Source organism: Camarhynchus parvulus, chromosome 2, assembly GCF_901933205.1.
Source record: "Camarhynchus parvulus chromosome 2, STF_HiC, whole genome shotgun sequence".
Taxonomy (NCBI): domain Eukaryota; kingdom Metazoa; phylum Chordata; class Aves; order Passeriformes; family Thraupidae; genus Camarhynchus; species Camarhynchus parvulus.
Window position 1 is genome coordinate 77,285,858 of NC_044572.1, and position 17,755 is coordinate 77,303,612.

The 17,755-nt window shown below is 42.5% G+C and overlaps 1 protein-coding gene across 1 annotated transcript in view; it reads left to right on the plus strand.

Moving 5' to 3' along the window:
* MYO10 (myosin X) overlaps positions 1 to 17,755 on the plus strand; it is a 162,939-nt gene that overhangs the window by 26,102 nt on the left and 119,082 nt on the right. Inside the window, exon 2 of the mRNA XM_030943561.1 lies at positions 9,443 to 9,541. Within this exon, the coding sequence (XP_030799421.1) occupies positions 9,443 to 9,541 (99 nt within the window). The remainder of the gene's footprint in view (positions 1 to 9,442; positions 9,542 to 17,755) is intronic.

Consider the following 17,755-nt stretch of genomic DNA (forward strand, 5'->3'; position numbering starts at 1 on the left):
GTACTACTATGTAGTTGTTTCATAGTGGATTGTCTTCAAAATTTTCCGTATCCCGGTACATAGAGATCAGTTTTAAGAACTGAACACTGCTTGACTAATGAACCTAATGAAAAGTCTAGTGTCTCATGAAAATAAATGGTAAGTGCTTCTCTTCAGAACAAATGTGCCCAAATGAATGTTTTTTTCTTTTTCCACTTAATTATCTTTGAAGTACTCAGTTAAGATGTTCCTCCTGAACAAAATGTTTTGAAATGAGACTGAACATGTACATTTGCAAGCAGAAGTTCGCATTTTGGAAACAAGAGTCTCCTTGGGCTTTACAGACAGTCAATGAGAAACATCTCTCAAGTTCAGTCTCAAACTAAACCTTGATTCGGAATGGTTGGTCTCTCCCATGCCCTGTGGCTGGTGCTCGTGAGTTGGCTTGCCTGGCCTTTGCTTTGTGTCCAGACAGGAGAGGCAAGAGGAAGGTGAAAAAATTGCTTGGGTGTTTTGCAAAACTTGTGAAAAGTGGTTTTGAGACCATTAGCCACCTGTGCAGACGACTTTTGAGTTTTTAAGGGCAAAGTTTCTGAAGAAAAGCAAATCTGTGTGACCAAGCCCCAACAAAGAAGGTAGTGAAGAAACTTCTACCATTGCTTTGCCTCATTGGTCTTTGAAACCCAAGTCCCAAGAAAGCAGCTTGAGCAAGGAATGAGAAGAGAGTACTAGCATGATTTCTCACATGTGTGGATTTAAAAATCCTCCCCCTTGATGTGTGTTTATAAGCATGTGATGTAGCATAAGCAAAACATTGCCAAGCTGGCAGCTTTTGGACTGAAGACTGCCAGGCCCAACCAGGCATGGTGGATGAGCTACAGGCATTTTGGCAGGCTGTTCTCCTTTTCCCTGAGTCACTGGTAGGGATGCAGAGCAGTGTGAGAGCTGACTAGATGATGTGGCAAAGAGTATGTAAGCAGAAGCTAGTGGTGATTGAAATTGGGCACTTGTGCTGGGACAACTACTGCTGCTGGCTGCATTGCTGTAGGCTTTGGTGATCGATTCTTAGTGGATCGATTCTTCTCCCCCTGCTGCTTTCTTGTGCACTGTCCTTCCTCAGCTCTGCATTCCTTAAAATACCTGTTGGAATTTTTGTGTTTGGCTTTGTTGCTAGGGTTTTTTTGTGGCTGTTGTTTTGTTCGTGTGTTTTCGCATTTGTGGTCATAACTGCAGTTAATTAAAAAATGAGTTTCTGAGAAAAATATGAGTGCTTGACAGAACCGTGCCATCATGAAAGACAGAACTGCAACTCATATTGGATTCTGTGGATGCAGGGTTAGGGCTTATTTGGTTCTCAGGATAAATTTTAAGGGGGTTTTTGGATGTATTGTATGTTCCTCTTCAAGAACTCAAATAAAGGGAGAGAATTACATGCTACTTTTAAGATGACCATGAGTACCCCACGATGTCTGTTACTCGCCTGGCCACTGCTACCCCCTGCCTTGATGTAGACCTGGAGAGAAAGATGTGCAGTGGCCCTAAGCTCCCTTGCCCATGTGCAACGTACATCTCACTGCTGTCATCAGTAACTGTCTCCTTTCTCCTCAGCCACGTGGTTTCTTTTTGGATTACTTACCTTCCTTACTGAGTTTTAACAGCTCAAAATCCTGCCTCCTCATTCCAAAGGTAGATGGGTAGAGAGTGGTGGAGGCAGTGCCATAAGCCAGGCTAGTCTGTGATACCTAATGATGATGATGTAAAGTGGGACTTGAAAACTCTAGATCCAGTAGATAGAGAAAAGTTGCTGTATGTGTTTCCCTGCTTTGTTTTTGCAGTTCTGTTCGTGGTCAGTTGCCAAGTCATACTTGGAGCAATGATTTTTAATTTCAGAATTAACCAGTAATGCCATTGTCTTGACTGCACAGAAACTGTTATTTCTTTACCTTACATTTGCAGGCATGAGAACAAGCTGTTGTCTGCTAGCAGCCTGTCTAACTTAACCACAGTCAGTGATGGCAGTAGACTTTCCAAACTCCTGCACTGTCATGTTTCTGCAGCCATGATGCTGGGATATGGGTTAGGCAGTTTTCAAAGTGAAAAAAAGCATTTTGCAAAACTTGTCAAAACATGTTTGCTGAATCTCTCATGAAAGTCATAACTCAGACTGTGCCAATACCAGTAACTCTTCCAAAAAGACTTGATGGTGTCTTCTTGCTGGATTTGCTTTTAAATGCGTGATAAAGTTGCTATTTCCTAGCCATGTAGAAATCTGTTGTCCTCAAGAGCTGACAACTACGTCTTCTGAAGCTCTAGCAGAAAAGTGCAATGGCTTTTTGGTGGAGTTGTCTTTTGGCTTTTAAGTGAAGTCTATTAGTGATGGATGTCTTCACACTCAACAGCAGAAGATGAGGAGGAACATGCTTGTACACCTGCATATGTTGAGAGAAATGTCTGTGTGCTGTTTGAGTTGGGCATAATTGAAAAATAAAAATTTTTGTGCAGTTATTTGTTGGGTTTTTTAAACTTTGTGTAAAACATACTATCTTATATGAAGCAGTGGTCTTGTAAGAAGTGCTGGTGCCTTCAAAGGGCTGAGGAAGGTACAAATTTATTCTGCTTCCCTTTCAAGTCAGTAATAATATATGTTTTAATCCAGTTTCTTGTTTTTAAAGTAGTATACCATCACTACCTCTGTGCTATCTCCAGTTACTGAAACAGGAGGAGTTGGAGCCTGTTGAAGGTTAATCAGCAGCTGTTGTGCAGACCTCAGGAGCAGGAGAGCCGGTGCTTTGATCTGATGTGGGGAATTGACAGACAACAGAAATATCTCATTTTCAAGGGCGTTTTGCTCTGCAGGAAACTAACCCCCTGAACTGGCCTTATATCCCATGGCAACATCTTCATGGCTTTGTTCTGCTTTAAAGCAGGAAAGAAAATAGTATTATGTAAGAGACAGAACTAAATTTATTGAGAGGAAGATGTTAGTATTTTACTCCTCAGTGTTTTCTGAGGAAATTGTGAATATTGCTGTAAGGGTTTGAAAACTAATTTTACCCCATTAAGCTGGATTAAGTATGTGCCTTGATTTATGTAGATAATCAGTTCATGAAGTTGAGTTTAAGGAACTGAAATTTTGATTGCATTTTCAAATAAACTTACAAAGCTGCACTTTCTTTCACTATGTACAGGGTTCAACTAGTCCTTCTCTGTAACTCTGTCCATCCCTTTCCACCCTATCATCCCTGAATAAACGCTGTTGATTCCTGACTGTTGGCAGAGAGGGGTAGCCTGGCTGTTGAGAAATGGAGCCTATGGTGGCACTGTCTTGGTGCAATTTCTGGAGTATTCATTGAATTCCCATTTGTACATTTTGTGTCAGTAGTAACCACAGAGCTTTATAGTAGATCCCACGTTCAGCCACCACTGATGACCAGCTCTTCTGGAAGCCTTTTGTTGATGGAAAGCAACACCAGGGAAGCCAGGCAGTGCAAAGGAGGGCATCTAGACCAACATTCTGAATTAAAGAGCAGTACATCAGACAAATGGCCATTACTGCTTGTTTCCCTGGTCTTAGATATGGAAGAAGAGGTCTGGTTTTCTGCTCAAGAGGCTGAATGGTTCATATGTGAACTAAATTCAGTGAGGGATATTCAGCTTCCTGTGAACTTGCCATTGAGTAGTCTGGCCAGGCACTTAGTATGGTTTTGGGTACCTAAATTTAACTGTTTTCAGTAGCCAAAGCCAACAGGGAAGGGTGAGTTTTCGGCACAACAGCTGGCTATTAATATGAAATTACCAAAGTTGTGGTCTTTTCCTTGATGACTTCTTTCTTTTTATGGCCCCTCCTTAACTGTTGTCAGTTTGTGACTTAGGAAAGAGAAGGAATGAAGATAAATGTGGTTTTGGTTATCTTTTGCATTGAAAAACTATGTCCTGCTTGACCCAGTTAATAGCATCTCTTCCTGTCTCTCAGACTGTATTTGGAGCCAAGCTACTGAGGTGCATAAACAAAAAGTTCTCTAAATACATATTGACTATTGTTCCTTTCACTTTGCCAAGCCTCAATAGTGACATGCTTTTTGAATGCAGATGCAGCATAACCTACATTCATAGCTCTTCATTTAAAGCAATTTTAACTGTTTTGAATCAACTGCATTGATGTATTGACTGGGTTTCACATTATAAGGTGTGAATGAGAAGTGTTTGCACTGAGATGAGAACACAGTTGTTATACAGTATCTGCTTTTTCATATGTAGACATATATATGATATATATGTATATAAAATGTAATTAATGTGCAGTTATTTTATGCAGCATACAGCATGGATGCATATAAAATCTAACTTGTTAATTAGAGTTTTGCAATGAATGCTCCACCATTTTACTTAATTGAGATAAAGTTCTTTATTAATTTTGTGATTTTCAGCATATATATCCAACAGAAAGTAAAAAAAGAATGAATTTTTGTCATCTCCAAGGAAGACAAGAAGTAGTGTTTGCATTTTCAGCATCAAAATCTGTGAGGTAGAAGGACCAGGACTTCTCCAGGTGGTCGTGCAGCTGTGAGATCTGCAAAGCTATTTCCTTTCAGTTTTGCAGTCAGGAGAAATTTATTTGCTACGGAAATGATGGCGTACAGTTGTTCTTCTATGAACACTATTCCAAGTATTTTTACAACCTTACTTCATGGAAATAAAAAACATTGAGCTGTAGTTAGTGCTCCATAGCTTTCTTTGCCCTATTACCGCAGAAGGCTGGCTGTCAGAGTGCTCTGGAGTAACCCAAGACACCAAGCTTCTCCCTGCAAAAGAGGTTGAGGTCAGTGTAGCCACCATGTGCATTGAGAGGATTCTTTCCTCTGGTGGGTCCTGTATGCCAAGTCTTGTCCATAAATTAGGCACTGGTGAAGATTTTGTCACCAGTGCGTGGCTAATGCGCTGCAGAGGGATGGCAGCTGGATCAATGTCTGTAGCTTGCATAGCTGACGGGGTATCTCTTGCCAAGACCTTTTTGTTTTGCCCCACCCATAGGAGCAGGCCCATGGACAGACGCTCCATTGTAGAGCTACCTTGCCAGGGAACATGTTGTATTTGCATTCCAGATGCCTCCAGCTTTGTGAGCTGCATTGTTCCAGCCTTCTTTGAATAGCAGCTATTGACCCCTAACAATGTACATTTGTTTAAATCAACCCCTTTCCCTGCTTTAAAAAGCTTATTATAGCACTAGTTCAACGAAGTGAAGGCTTCTGTGCAGGCCCCTTCTTTTCCCCTTCACAGCCAGAAAAACATTTTGCAGCATTAATTATTTAATTTCAAGATGGAAAACATTCTTCTCCTTCTGAGAGGCTATTTTAAATGCTGAGGTTTTGGCAAATTTTGTTGCGGCTTAGTGTTTACAAGCTTTTCATTGCTCTTGAAAGCATAAACTTCACGTTACTTGAGCTTCTGAGATGCTGGCAAATAATAAACCAGTGGAATAACAGAGGTTTGGTTGTCCTGAAGCACTTCAAGAACTTTACTGCATTTTGGCAGATAGGTTTTTTTGCTCTTTATGTGTGCATTTAGGTGCATTGAATTCACGTAGAAGGAGACGGTGGAGACTGACCAGGACAGACCTTTAGTGTCCAGCAGCAGGCTGGCAAAAGTATTTCTGGGGAGGGAGGGGAGGATGGTGTGTGTAGGCTGGGACCAAATTCTCTTTGCTGCTTAGGGTGACAGTAGTACACGCATCTGGTCTTCAAGCTGTCAAGGTCTCCAGAGCCTGATGGTGACAGTAGCCACCATCATTAAATCCCTTGCAATTTGTGTTTGCTGTGGGGGAAAGCTTTGCTGTGCCTTGCTGGGAAAGCTTTGCTGTGCCTTGCTCCTGTGGGGTTATTAGGTCAAGGCAAAAAAGACCAGTGAAATAAAAATTTTCTGAGAGCTGGACAACCTTGTAGTCCTTTCATTTTATGCCATAACCATCCCACTAATAACAAAAAAACATTCAAATGTGAAACAGTGATTGTCTGACTGAGTGACGTGGCTTAATGAGCTGAGGATTCTTTCTCCTGGTGTCCTCTGTTAAGTCAGCAGTATCTCATCTCATGAGGTTTCTATAGACACTACTGTTGAACATGTTAGTAAAGTGTTGCCTGCAAGTTGATGGAGGTGATCCTACCCCTCTTCCCAGCCCTGGGGAGCTGTGAACTGGAGTTCTGTGTCCAGTTGTGTGCTCCCCAGTGCAGGAGGGACATGAATATACTGGATAGGGTCTAAGAGAGGACCAGAAATATCATGAAGGTCTCTCTCCTAGGACAAGCTGAGAGAGCTGAGAATTCTCAAGCCTGGATAAGGCTCAGAGGGAATCTCACCAGTGTATGTAAATACCCAGAGGGAAGATAAAAGAGGAGGGGGCTCTTCTTGGTGGTGCTCAGTGACAGGCTCAGAGGCAGTACGCACAGACTGAAACACAGGAGGCTGACATTGAACATCAGGAAGCACTTTCTACTGTGGGAGTGACTGAGTGCTTTCACCCCAGTTTTATGAGATCCTGCTTGAGCCCCTGGGCTAGAGGCTCACCATAGGTCCCTGTCAATTTCAGCCTTCATGATGCTCAAATGAAGTGAGGACATGCAGGAATCCCAGGCAAAGCTCAGCTCACCTTGCTTTCACTGTATGGCATGGTGTAGCATGGGTGCATCATCATATCATCTGTCTTGCTGTGCACTCATGCTTGTGGGTTTCTCTGGGTCTGGATTGAAGACACTTGAGACAGTAGTTCATGTTTGGACTCAAGTGTTTATTATTTCTTATCAGTAAAACAGTCTCACTACTGTGAGTTTGGCAACTTTGCATTAGAAGGCACAAAATGGCTAACTATCTCTTGTTAAAAGGTCTTTTAAGATTAAACTATCCAATTAAGAACTGACACCTAGATAATTTTCCCTTTTAACTCAATAACTGATCCCACAGAGCCTCCAATGTGGTTTTTTCTGCCCAATTACAAAATGCCACCCAAACCCATGAAGAAGAAGGAAGAAGAAGCAGGAAGAAGAAACCCAGGATGACACCCTGTGCCCTCCACCTTGCTTCCATCCACAACATACTAAGAATCCCAAAACCTAAATTTCAAACCCAGTGATACACCTACACTACTCTCTATAATTTATTTCACACTTTTGTGGATTCTAGTCTATCTTGAACTCTAGAAAACTTTCTCCATGAATGAGGGTCAAAGTCAGTGCTCTCCTGGGAGTCAGGGCACCCCAGAGCAGACAGAGAAATATTCCAGGTGCCCTGAGTTTCCATACACGCTTATGGGTTTTAGACCAATTCCACGGTGAATTAAGTGGGCTCTGCATCACCCAGCCCCACAGGGCAGCTGCAAGCCTCAGGTTTTCTCTCTCAGGCATTCCTGGGGACAGTGAGCTGATGGCAGCACCTGCATTAATGTGAAAAAACCCCTTGGTCTCTACATGGTGGTTGTGGTAGATTTTCCTTAGTACCAGATATGTAGCCTTCAAGTTATCATTGCTCCTGTGTCTTACCTGAAGGACACAGGACATTCCTGTTTCCTGGCTCTTGTGCAGAGGTAGCAGAGGAAGTCCAGGAGCAAATCCCTCACATCAGCCTTGCTTCCTCTGGGAAGTGCAGGGTGAGAGGTACCCTTGAACCAGTCAGCATGGGGATGTTTTTAGTGTTCAAGAGAACAAAAACAGAGCAGTGCCCGTGGTTTTCCAATGACCAGAGTCTGATGTAGACCCAGGAAGTGTTCCAGCTGCTGTTACTGGATTTTGAATTTAATATTCAAGTCTTATCTATTGCTTTTACCACTTCTCAGGAGGGTCTCCCCACTGTATCCCAGTCCTCTGCTCTCCCCCACTCACCTCAGGAGCTGGTGCTTGCCTTTCTGCTTCCATCTGCCTTAACCGTGCACTTTTGAGTTTATGAACACTGCATTAGGACTGCTTCAGAATTGCTGTATGCCTAGAAACCATCTGACTCGAGGTTTTGGAAGTAAAAGGACAAATGCTCCACAGGTGTTTGCAGCATTGAAAATGGAAAGCAGTTTGTGAAATGATGCAGGGGCAAAAAATAGAGGGATGCTCTTGCTTGATCATTGGTGCCCAGGTGAGCTCTTCCCATTTAGGGGTACCAAACAGCAAGAGTTTTAAAATTCTTCATGAGTACTATTTTGTCTCAGTGCTGCTATTGTTCCATCATAGAAAGAAGAATAACATTTATTCCACATTATCTAAAAGCATATGTAACTGGTAATGTGGCTGAAGTCCATGGTAAGCTTATGAGCCACTCATCTTAAATAGGAAGCAGAATTTAAAAAATCTGTATTTGTCTCGATTATTAATCAGGACTGCACCCCATCCACCTTAAAAAGACTTTATGTCTGGTTTCTGTGTGTGACAGTGCAGGCAAGGACAGCCTTTGGATGCTAGCATGCAAAATTATTTTGTTTTTTTTCTATGACTGAACACCCAAACCTTATGATTTTCAGGTATATCCCAGCACTTTCATATCACTCCTTTACTTTTTCTTTAGGAGGATATTTTACTGTTCTTGTGAAAAAAATCTCTGTTCTCTGAAAGCCACTAAAATACTGTTGCCCTGATATGGAGCCAGATGTTTGAAGGGAATGGAGTGTAGTTTTGGTTGGAAGTCAGGCCATGGGTCGCTGCTGCTAAGCGTTTTCAAGCCAGCTAAAGTCTTCTCCTACGCAGGAGCAACTTGAATGTCTGTTGCTTATGGGATGACTTTTGCTGCAGCTGCAGCATCAGCTGTGGTCCTCCTCCCTTGTTCTCCGTGCTAGATATTTCTGTTTTCTTAATGCTGCATCTTCACTACCAGCCAGGTGGTAGATGGAACATTAAGCTCTACCTGCTCTGCTAGACTGCCTTGTCTCACTGACGGTGTCTCCAATGCCTCCATAGCAAATATCTTTGTAACTTTGCTTGCTACTAGTGGGTCTTTTTTTAAAATCCACTGCATTGCTGTGCAGCCAAGAGAGGAGAACCATGTAAAGGAAAGTAGTTTAGAAAAAAGGTGAAAGAAGTGCTGGGAGTGTCTGACTGAGGTTGAAAATAAACAGGTAGGGAGCCAGCTGGCTTTGGGGTGGATCTTCTAAACTGTGTGTAAATTCAAACAGGGTTCTGTAATTTTACATGTGCTAGCATGAGGCACATGACTCAGAGAATCAGAGGATTGGCTCCAGCTGCTCTTGCCGGCATTTAGGAACTTCTGAAAAAAAAAGGCACTTCAGTGTAGTTCTCCTGTGTTTACTGATCGAGCAGAAACCAACAAATACTTGCTAAGAGATTATTTTATTTTCTTTCACTTGCTTATTTGGGTTTCTCTTTCTCTCCTATTCCTTGAGAAGTATTTCCAGAGAAAAATAGTGAGTAGAATTATTTCTTCAGTTTTTCTGTTATGTCATCTATAATTCTGTTTGTTTTTTTTTTTATTGCAGGGGTCTCGGGTCTGGCTGCGAGAAAATAATCAGCATTATCCCAGCACTGTTCATTCCTGTGCAGAAGGAGTTGTTGTATTCAGGACAGACTATGGTCAGGTATGGACATTGTTCCTCTATGTTTTGTCTTTCTCACAACTGTGTAAAAAATAAGCTCTCACAGAATCGCAGAATAGGTCAGGTTGGAAGGGACCACAGTAGTCATCTGATCCAACCTCCCTGCTCAAGCAGGGTCATCCCAGAGCACGTGGCACAGGATTGTGTCCAGGTGGTTCTTGAATATCTCTGGACAATCTGTCCCAGTGCTTCATCACCCTTTACCTGCAGTAAAGAAGTTTTTACTTGTGTTTAGGTGGAACTTCTTGTGCATCAGTTTCTGCTGGTGGCTTATTTTCCTGTTGTTTGGCACCACTGAGCAGAGCTTAGCTCCATCCTCTTGACATCCTCCCTTCAGATATTTCTACAGATTAATGAGGTCATTTCATAGTTGCCTCTTCTTGAGGTTGAATAGGCCCAGCTTCCTCAGCCTTTCTTAAGGCTGTGAATAAAGGAGATTCTCCAGACTCTTTACCAAGAGGTCTCAGCTGGACCTGCTCCAGAAGCTCCATGTCTCTTGTACTTTGGACTCCAGAACTGCACACAGCACTCCAGTCACCAGGGCTGAACAGAGGGGCAGGATCATCTCCCTTGACCTGCTGGCAGTGCTCTTCCTAATGTATCCCAGGATACCATTGGCCTTCTTGGCCATAAGGATGCAGTGTTTGCTCATGGACAGTTTGTTGTCCACCAGGGTCCCCAGATTATTCTGTGCAGGACCCTGCACTTGCCTTTGTTGAATTTCAGAAGGTTCTTCTCTGCCCAGCTCTCCAACGTGTCCAGGTCCCTCTGAAAGGCTGCACAACCTGACGTATTGACCTCTCCTCTCAGGTTTGTGTCAGCAGTGAACTTGATAATAAGGGACTCTATTCCCTCATCCAAGCCACTGATGAACAAATTAAATAACACTGGGCCCAGTATAGAATCCTGGGGGACACCATGAGTGACCGACCTCCAACCAGACTGTGTACTACTGATCAGCACCTTCTGGGATCTGCCACTCAGCCAGTTCCAAATCCATTCTGCTGTCCCCTCATCCAACATAACACTTACTGAGTTTGCCTATGAGGATTTAGTGAGAGACAGTGTCAAAAGCCTTGCTGATGTCAAGGTAGAAAATATCTACTGTGCTCCCTGCATCCATCCAGGTAGTTGTTTCAGCGCAGAAGGCCATCAGTCTGGTCAAGCATGAGTTACTTTTAGTGAATCCATGCTGACTACTCCTGATCACCTTCTTGTCTCCTTTGTGGGTCGAGATGGCCTACAGAATGAAGCACTCTATCACCTTTCCAGGGATTGAGGTGAGGCTGCCTGGCTGGTAGTTTTCTGTGTCCTTCTTCTTGCTCCTTTTGAAGACTGGGGTGTTTTCCAGGAACCTCCTGGCTTGTTTGCTGTTTAGCTTTCCAGCAGATGCCAGGGTAGTTAAAGCCCCCCCCATGTGACTTTGAGCTGCTGTAATTGCCTGTAGAAGGGCTCACCCACCACCTCCTCCTAGTCAGGCAGCCTGGATCAAACACCCAGAGTGTCAGCCTTACTCATCTGCCCTTTTGTCCTGACCCATAAACTCCTGACTGGCTCATCATCCACCCTGAGACAGAGCTCAATACATTCCAAGTGCTGCCTCACCGAGAGGGCAACTCCAGCACTGGAGTGCCTTCCTGGTCTGTCTCTCCTAAACAGTGTGTAGCCCTTCATGGCAACATTTCATGTGGGAACCATCCCACCACGTCTCCATAATCACAATAAGATTCAAGTCTCACTGACAAAGGTGAGTTACATCTATGCCAGCATGCCTGGCACGGGACAGTCCATTCTGTTGTCACGACCCCTGGAATTATTGTGGTGACACCAGCTGTGCATTTTCTCCTCGTGTGGAAGGCATAGTGGGAAGCTAAAAGGTTTGTGAATAAAATATTAATTTTGTATGACCTGAATGTGCAACTTGGTTGTAATAGTTCTTTCTGTTGCCTCTCCAGTCAGTTGCTATGATTGTCTGACAAAGCTGAAGTAATGCTGCTGGGTGTGAGAGCCTTGTTCCACATAGGTTGGTGATTATGTAGTTTACTGGAGGAAGGTGGCCTCTCCAAGGTTATATTCCCTTACAGTAACAGAAAGTTGGGGCTGGCAAATGGCCAAAAGCATGTCTTTCAGAGACAGAGAACCCTTGCTTTCTTTGCATGCCTTTCTCCAGGCAGGAAAGGAACCAGACAGAATTGCAGAGTGGCTTTTGATGGGCAAAACATAATGTACTCATGATTAAATTGCTGCTGTGCTGGCACTGTGGGATAAAAATGATGGAGAAACCACATCAGTGAAGAAGGGAAGAGCTGTGTGTGTCATCTGTCTGGACTTCTGTAAAGCCTTTGACACGGAACCCCACAACATCCTTCCCTCTAAACTGGAGAGATAGGGATTGGATGGATGAACTCTTTGGTGGATGAGGAATTGGTTGGATGGTTGCATCCAGACTGGTGGTCAAGAGCTGAATTGGTGACAAGGATGTCCCTTGGAGTTCTTTCTGGACTGGGACCAGAACTGTTTAATGCCTGTATCAACAGCGCTGGCAGTGGGATAGAGCGCAGCCTCAGCAAGTTTGCAGATGACATGAAGCTGAGTGCTGCAGCTGACAAGCCTGAAGGACGGAATGCCATCCAGAGGGACCTGGACAAGCTTGAGAAGTGGGCACATGCATATACTTCATGAAGTTCTATGAGGTCAAGTAGAAGGTCCATGCATTTGTGTTGAGGCATCCCCTGGTATCCATACAGATTGATTGAGAACAGCCCTGCCAAGAGGGATTTCAGGGTGCTGGAGGGTGAAAAGCTGGGCATGAGCTGGCAGTGTGTTGACAGCCCAGGAAACAAAGTGTATTTTGCATTGTATCAAAAGCAGCATTGCCAGTAGGTCAAGGGAGGGAATTCTGCCCCTCTACTCCACCCCTGTATCCAAGTCTGAGCCCCCCTGACTGAAAGGTCATCGACCTGTTGGAGCCATGGAGGAAGGCCATGGAAATGATCAAAGGGATGGAACGCCTCTCTTGTGAGGTCAGGCTGAAAAACTTGAGGTTGATCAGCATGGAGAAGAGAAGGCTCCAGGGGGACCTTACAGCACCTTCCAGTACCAAAAGGGGGCCTACAAGAAAGCTGGGGACAAACTTTTTAGCAGGGCCTGTTGCAGTGGGACAAGGGGTAGCTTTTTAAACTAAAAGAGGGTAGATTTAGATGAGATTAAGGAAGAAATTCTTTATTTAGAGGGTTATGAGGCACTGGAACATACTGCCCAGAGAAGCTGTGGATACCTGAAAGTCTTCAAGGTCATGTTGAATGGGGTTTTGAGCAACATAGTCTATTGGAAGGTATTCCCCCTTGCAGCAGGGGGATTGGACTAGATGACCTTTACAGGTCTCTTCCAATCCAAGGCATTTTATGATTCTGTCATCCTTTTCTCTTGCATCAAGTTATTGGTAGCCAGGTTATTGGTTCTCAGATTTGGGATGTTTCATATTTTGACATTTTTTACTGAAATTTGAAGTCCAGTTAAGTGGAAAGGCTGAAACTGTCTCCTCTGTTGGCTTTTTCAAGCTAAAATAAGAAGGCTCCATCACCTTAAAGCATCACCATTACATTTGAGCTACAGTGTAGAAAGGCTGTTGTGTGTGTTGTTACACTAACATCCTCCAGGAAATGTCATCTTAAACAGGTCTTTCATCTTAAACACGAGCCTTCTCCAGCTCCTCGTATGAGTCACCCACATGCTTCCATGGGAGACTACCTGTAATTTTCACAGGATTTTGTAATTGGATGTGTAGCCATAAAGAGCATGACTTTTAGAAGTGTTTTGAGCTGCAAAATCCTTATACTTAAGGGAACCACAGATGCACCTGTAAAAGGGACAGCTTGCTTTGGTGCCCCAGAAAAGAATGGCAGACCTAGTGCTGACATCCACCAGCAGAAAAGTTGCTTGTTTGTCGTGTTCTGTGTACATGTTTTGTGTGATGTTACTGCCTTTCCACGATGTCCATAATGCGAGCTGAAACTTCAGGTAATATGGGAAAGTCTCATGTCTTTACCATGATGTCATCCAATTGATTGCTTAGAAAACCCTGGTGTTACAAACATCACTGGGCAAAAAATTGCCTCCATTATTTGAGTGTGCATGTGTTAAAATCAGGTAGTGCAAAATGGGAAGGACATAGGGATCGGCCTTCAGACCTGTGATGTGGCATTCCACCTCCTCAGCAGGTCTGTGCTGGCAGCTGCACAGCCAAAGGCATAGTAGAAATTCACTGCATTTGATAACTTTAGTCATTTTCAGGGCTTATGGTTTCAGGAGTGGACTTAGTGTGTAAAAGGACTGTGCTAGCTGACAATGGTCATTTCTTATCTTTTCTCCCATTGCTTTTCCTGATGTGCTTTTAGACCATCCTGCCCTTGCTGTTTGGTTACCTATGGGCTGCAGAAGGTTGCAAGCCGGTGAAATGGAACTGAGATAATGCTTGACTATTACCTCTGACTGTTTGGCAATCCCTGCAATGCTCGATATCACTTTGAAGAACCAGAGAGGGGAAGCAAGGGGTGAGGTTGCAAAAATGTGGGGTAATGATGCTTTTTGAAGCATGGTTGGTGTATTGATTCCCATATCATCTTGACAGCTGGAGCTCATGTTCAAGTCTAATGACAAACTGATGAAAATGCTGGGACCTTATCAAAGCACAGCATTGTTATTCATCTCTGATTCAGTAGCTTCTACTAGACTTTGCACTTCTCACCTTTCCACTGAGCATTCTGCATGTCTTCCTATGACATGATTGGCAGGGCAGTAGGACTGGGAAGCTCTGTTGCTGGAGTTGGTTTTGGATTTTACTTTTGTGAGTCTGCACTTCAAGTCTTTGCCAACGTTGATTTGCAGAATTATTAAATTTTCATATCACAGTACATTACTTCTTAATTTTTTCTTTCCGTTCTCTGTGAGTTGCAGAAATTAATTTGCCACAAAAATCTGTAGCACCGTGCAGTTGTATGCTGAAGGGGTGGTTGTAGGGAATTCTACCCTACAGTGTGAAAGTAAGATTATATAATGGTATTTTAACAAGCTGCATAGCAATTTCTAGATTATCACACGGTGATATAATTCCTCGTCAAGTGTTCCTGTATATATTACCTGAGTGTTACAGTTAAACAGTTCATTTGCTAATTATCATTATAGACAACTGTGATACTGTTTCCTGCTGTTGTCATACTCTGTGTGAGATGGTTGTAAAAATAGCTGATTTGATGGTCTGTGGGAAATATCCAATACATGAGATACGGTGAACTAAAATGGAAATATCACATTGTAAGTTTGGATTTCCCTGAGCAAATAGCTATGAAGAATTCATAGCTCTTTATGAAAAGAAGAAAAATGTGGCACTGTATGGGGGTAGATGAAAATGTCATTAAATACAAGGAGGGGAAGAGTACGTGAGGCCTGTGTTTCAGCACCCTGGCCCAAGATAAAGGAGTGGGAGATGAAAGGTGTGACCTCCCTCAGCACACGTTCATGATGCTGGGCTGCAGCTGGCTCTGGAGTAGCTCTCCAAAGCTTCCTGCAGGCTGGCCTTCAGAACAGGGAGTCTGCAGTGACTGGAAAAGCTACCATGTGCAGACAATTCATATGGTAAATATGTTTCCCTTTATAAGCACAAACCTCATGCTTTCCAGAAGAGAAGATGCTGTACTTGATTGCTAGCTGGTGGGTGGGTTGGTAGTGTTGTTTGTTTTTCTGTTCCATTAGTTCAGAGAGCTGGTGAAGGGCTCTGTCCTGGATGTTTTGGAAACACCAGGTCTATGACTCTACTGTCATTTACTGTGATTAATACAGTGTATTCATACTTAGTAGGAATATATTAGGTATGTCAATGAAGTCTATGAACATTTAGAATAAAAAGGTAGGTCCTAATCTTTCCTTGTGTATTTGGATACACATTCATATATAAGATGACATTACAGTTACTGAAATTTTTTTTCATGTTTGAGGATATTTTTGCTGCATTTAGTTTTGGGGTTAAACTGATTTCTTCCTTAAAGGTTTTATTTACAGTAAAGCAGGAATTTCCTCATTGTCTTACTGTATTTTTAATGAAGTTGTGTGAGGTTATAAAGTACTCAAGTGAATGTTTAAATAAAATCCTAAGAGCCCTGCTGTCATTCTGTGCTTTGTTCGAAATTACTTACTTGTGTATATTCAGTAATCAATGGTTCCATTGAGAAAAACCTCTTTCCAGTTTCTATCCTTTTTCTTTTTTTTTTCTGAATACTGTGAACTTTACTTATTTCAGATCAAAGAGGACTGCATTGTGCTCCTGACTTGTACAGACACACGTGAAGCTGTCTGCAGTGAAAGCATAGATAGCAAACAGAAAAAGCTTGGGGGGAGGAGTGAAATCTTTCAGAAGAGCTGTGTTGTTTTGCATGGCATTGATTTCAAGAACATTTTTCTAGTCACCTAAATAGGACTCTCTACTTTTTCTTCCATTTATACATCCAAATATATATATATAAGTAATGCCAATAAATTTATAGTCAGCACTGTAAATATATAGTCTGTGAACTAAGGACCTTTTTTTTTAAAATGCAATTATTGCTGTCAGTATAAGTAGCACAATGTTTAAGCCTTTGAGAATTGAGGACTTCCAGAACAGCACCTGAGAACACACATTTTTAATAACATCTATTCCCTTGCAAGGGAAGAATTGTATACGTGTAAGACATAACTAATATATGTGTTTGTAGGGGAAATCTTATCTGAACAAACTCATCCAGGGAGAAGTAAAAGTTGAATCAATTGCTGCAAACTGTCCTCAGTCTGACATTAAAATTTCAGGATACTTAATTGCATACCTACTTAGCTGACTGAGAGAAACTTTTACATCAAATATTATAGATAGAAACAGCTGACTGATAATATGCAAAAAAATGTAGGCTCTTTAAAAACAGATGTCATATTTCACCAGTAAAGACTTTGTCAGTTAAACCAGCTTTCAGTGAATTTTCTTCACAAAGAAGTCCTTCACAGCATGGTGTTATGTCAGCAAACAGAGTAGAGCTTGGTATCCTTACTTTCAAATCAGAGGCACCTGTAAATGGTTTGGGTAGCAACAAAAGTATTTTTTCCTGTGTGTTTAAGTTATTGCAGCTCTTCTGTGGCATTTCTGCATCCCAGGAATTGGAAGGCTACAGATGTTCCTTGTTAAACACAGCTCAAGTATGTTTTCCATGGAGGTTTTCACTTTTTTTTTTCTCTCTGGTTTGACGGCTGGGAGAGTTTCTCATTGTGACCTTATTCAGAAGTTGTAGACCTGGGCTTTGTTTGAGGTTTGGGGTTTGTTCTATCTGTTTAGGTTAGTTTGGGGGTGGGGGGGTGTCCTTTTGTTTGACTTTTGAGTTAGCAATAAGATTATGTTGACATTACTGTGTGGTTATACCAGGAGAGCTTTTGGTTTAAAATTAAAAAGAAAGCCCCAAATGCATGTAATGGCTAAGCATTTCTCATAAGGACTCTTTTCTTTGTCTTGTGTCCTTTCTCACCCTCACTTGGGACTCTCTTGTGCTGGCCTTTGCTGTTGTGAGGAGCCCTTTTAAACAAGAGTCTTCCGTTCATATTCACAGGGTATGAATAACACCACTGAAGTTACTTGGCTTAAGTTACTGAAGTCAGTAGGACTGTTTATCACTAAATGCTGTGTTTGGCTGCATCCATAGCTCATAGGATCAGGCATCAGAGAAGTAAATCCTGGACAAGGATTTTCTTAGCTGGCATTGAAAAGCATCATGATTGCTTCTAACTCTTCCACATGAAGGCCTAAAAATATTTCCAAACAGTGATTTTTTGGACATTTCCCTGAATTCAATATCTATTACCCTTCAAATGCACATTTACAAGGGAGCATTTTAAAGAAGCCCTTTGTGAGCTCCCTTGCATATACAGACTCTTAAGAAAATACACAAATACATGCAGTGGGCTTTGGTCTTGGCTGCTCTTAGCGTTAAATGAATCTATCTCTTTTTGCAAACCTTATTTATAAAGACTTTCATGCTTTTTAATTTAATGGTGCATATGAAGGTTAGTGACTACTGATTCCGGACATTGGGTAGCTCGTGTGTGTTTTGGGCAGCAGATCCCCTGCCTTTGGGGCTCAGGGTCAATGCCAAATTCAGCAGCTTTACAGCAGGAAATCAG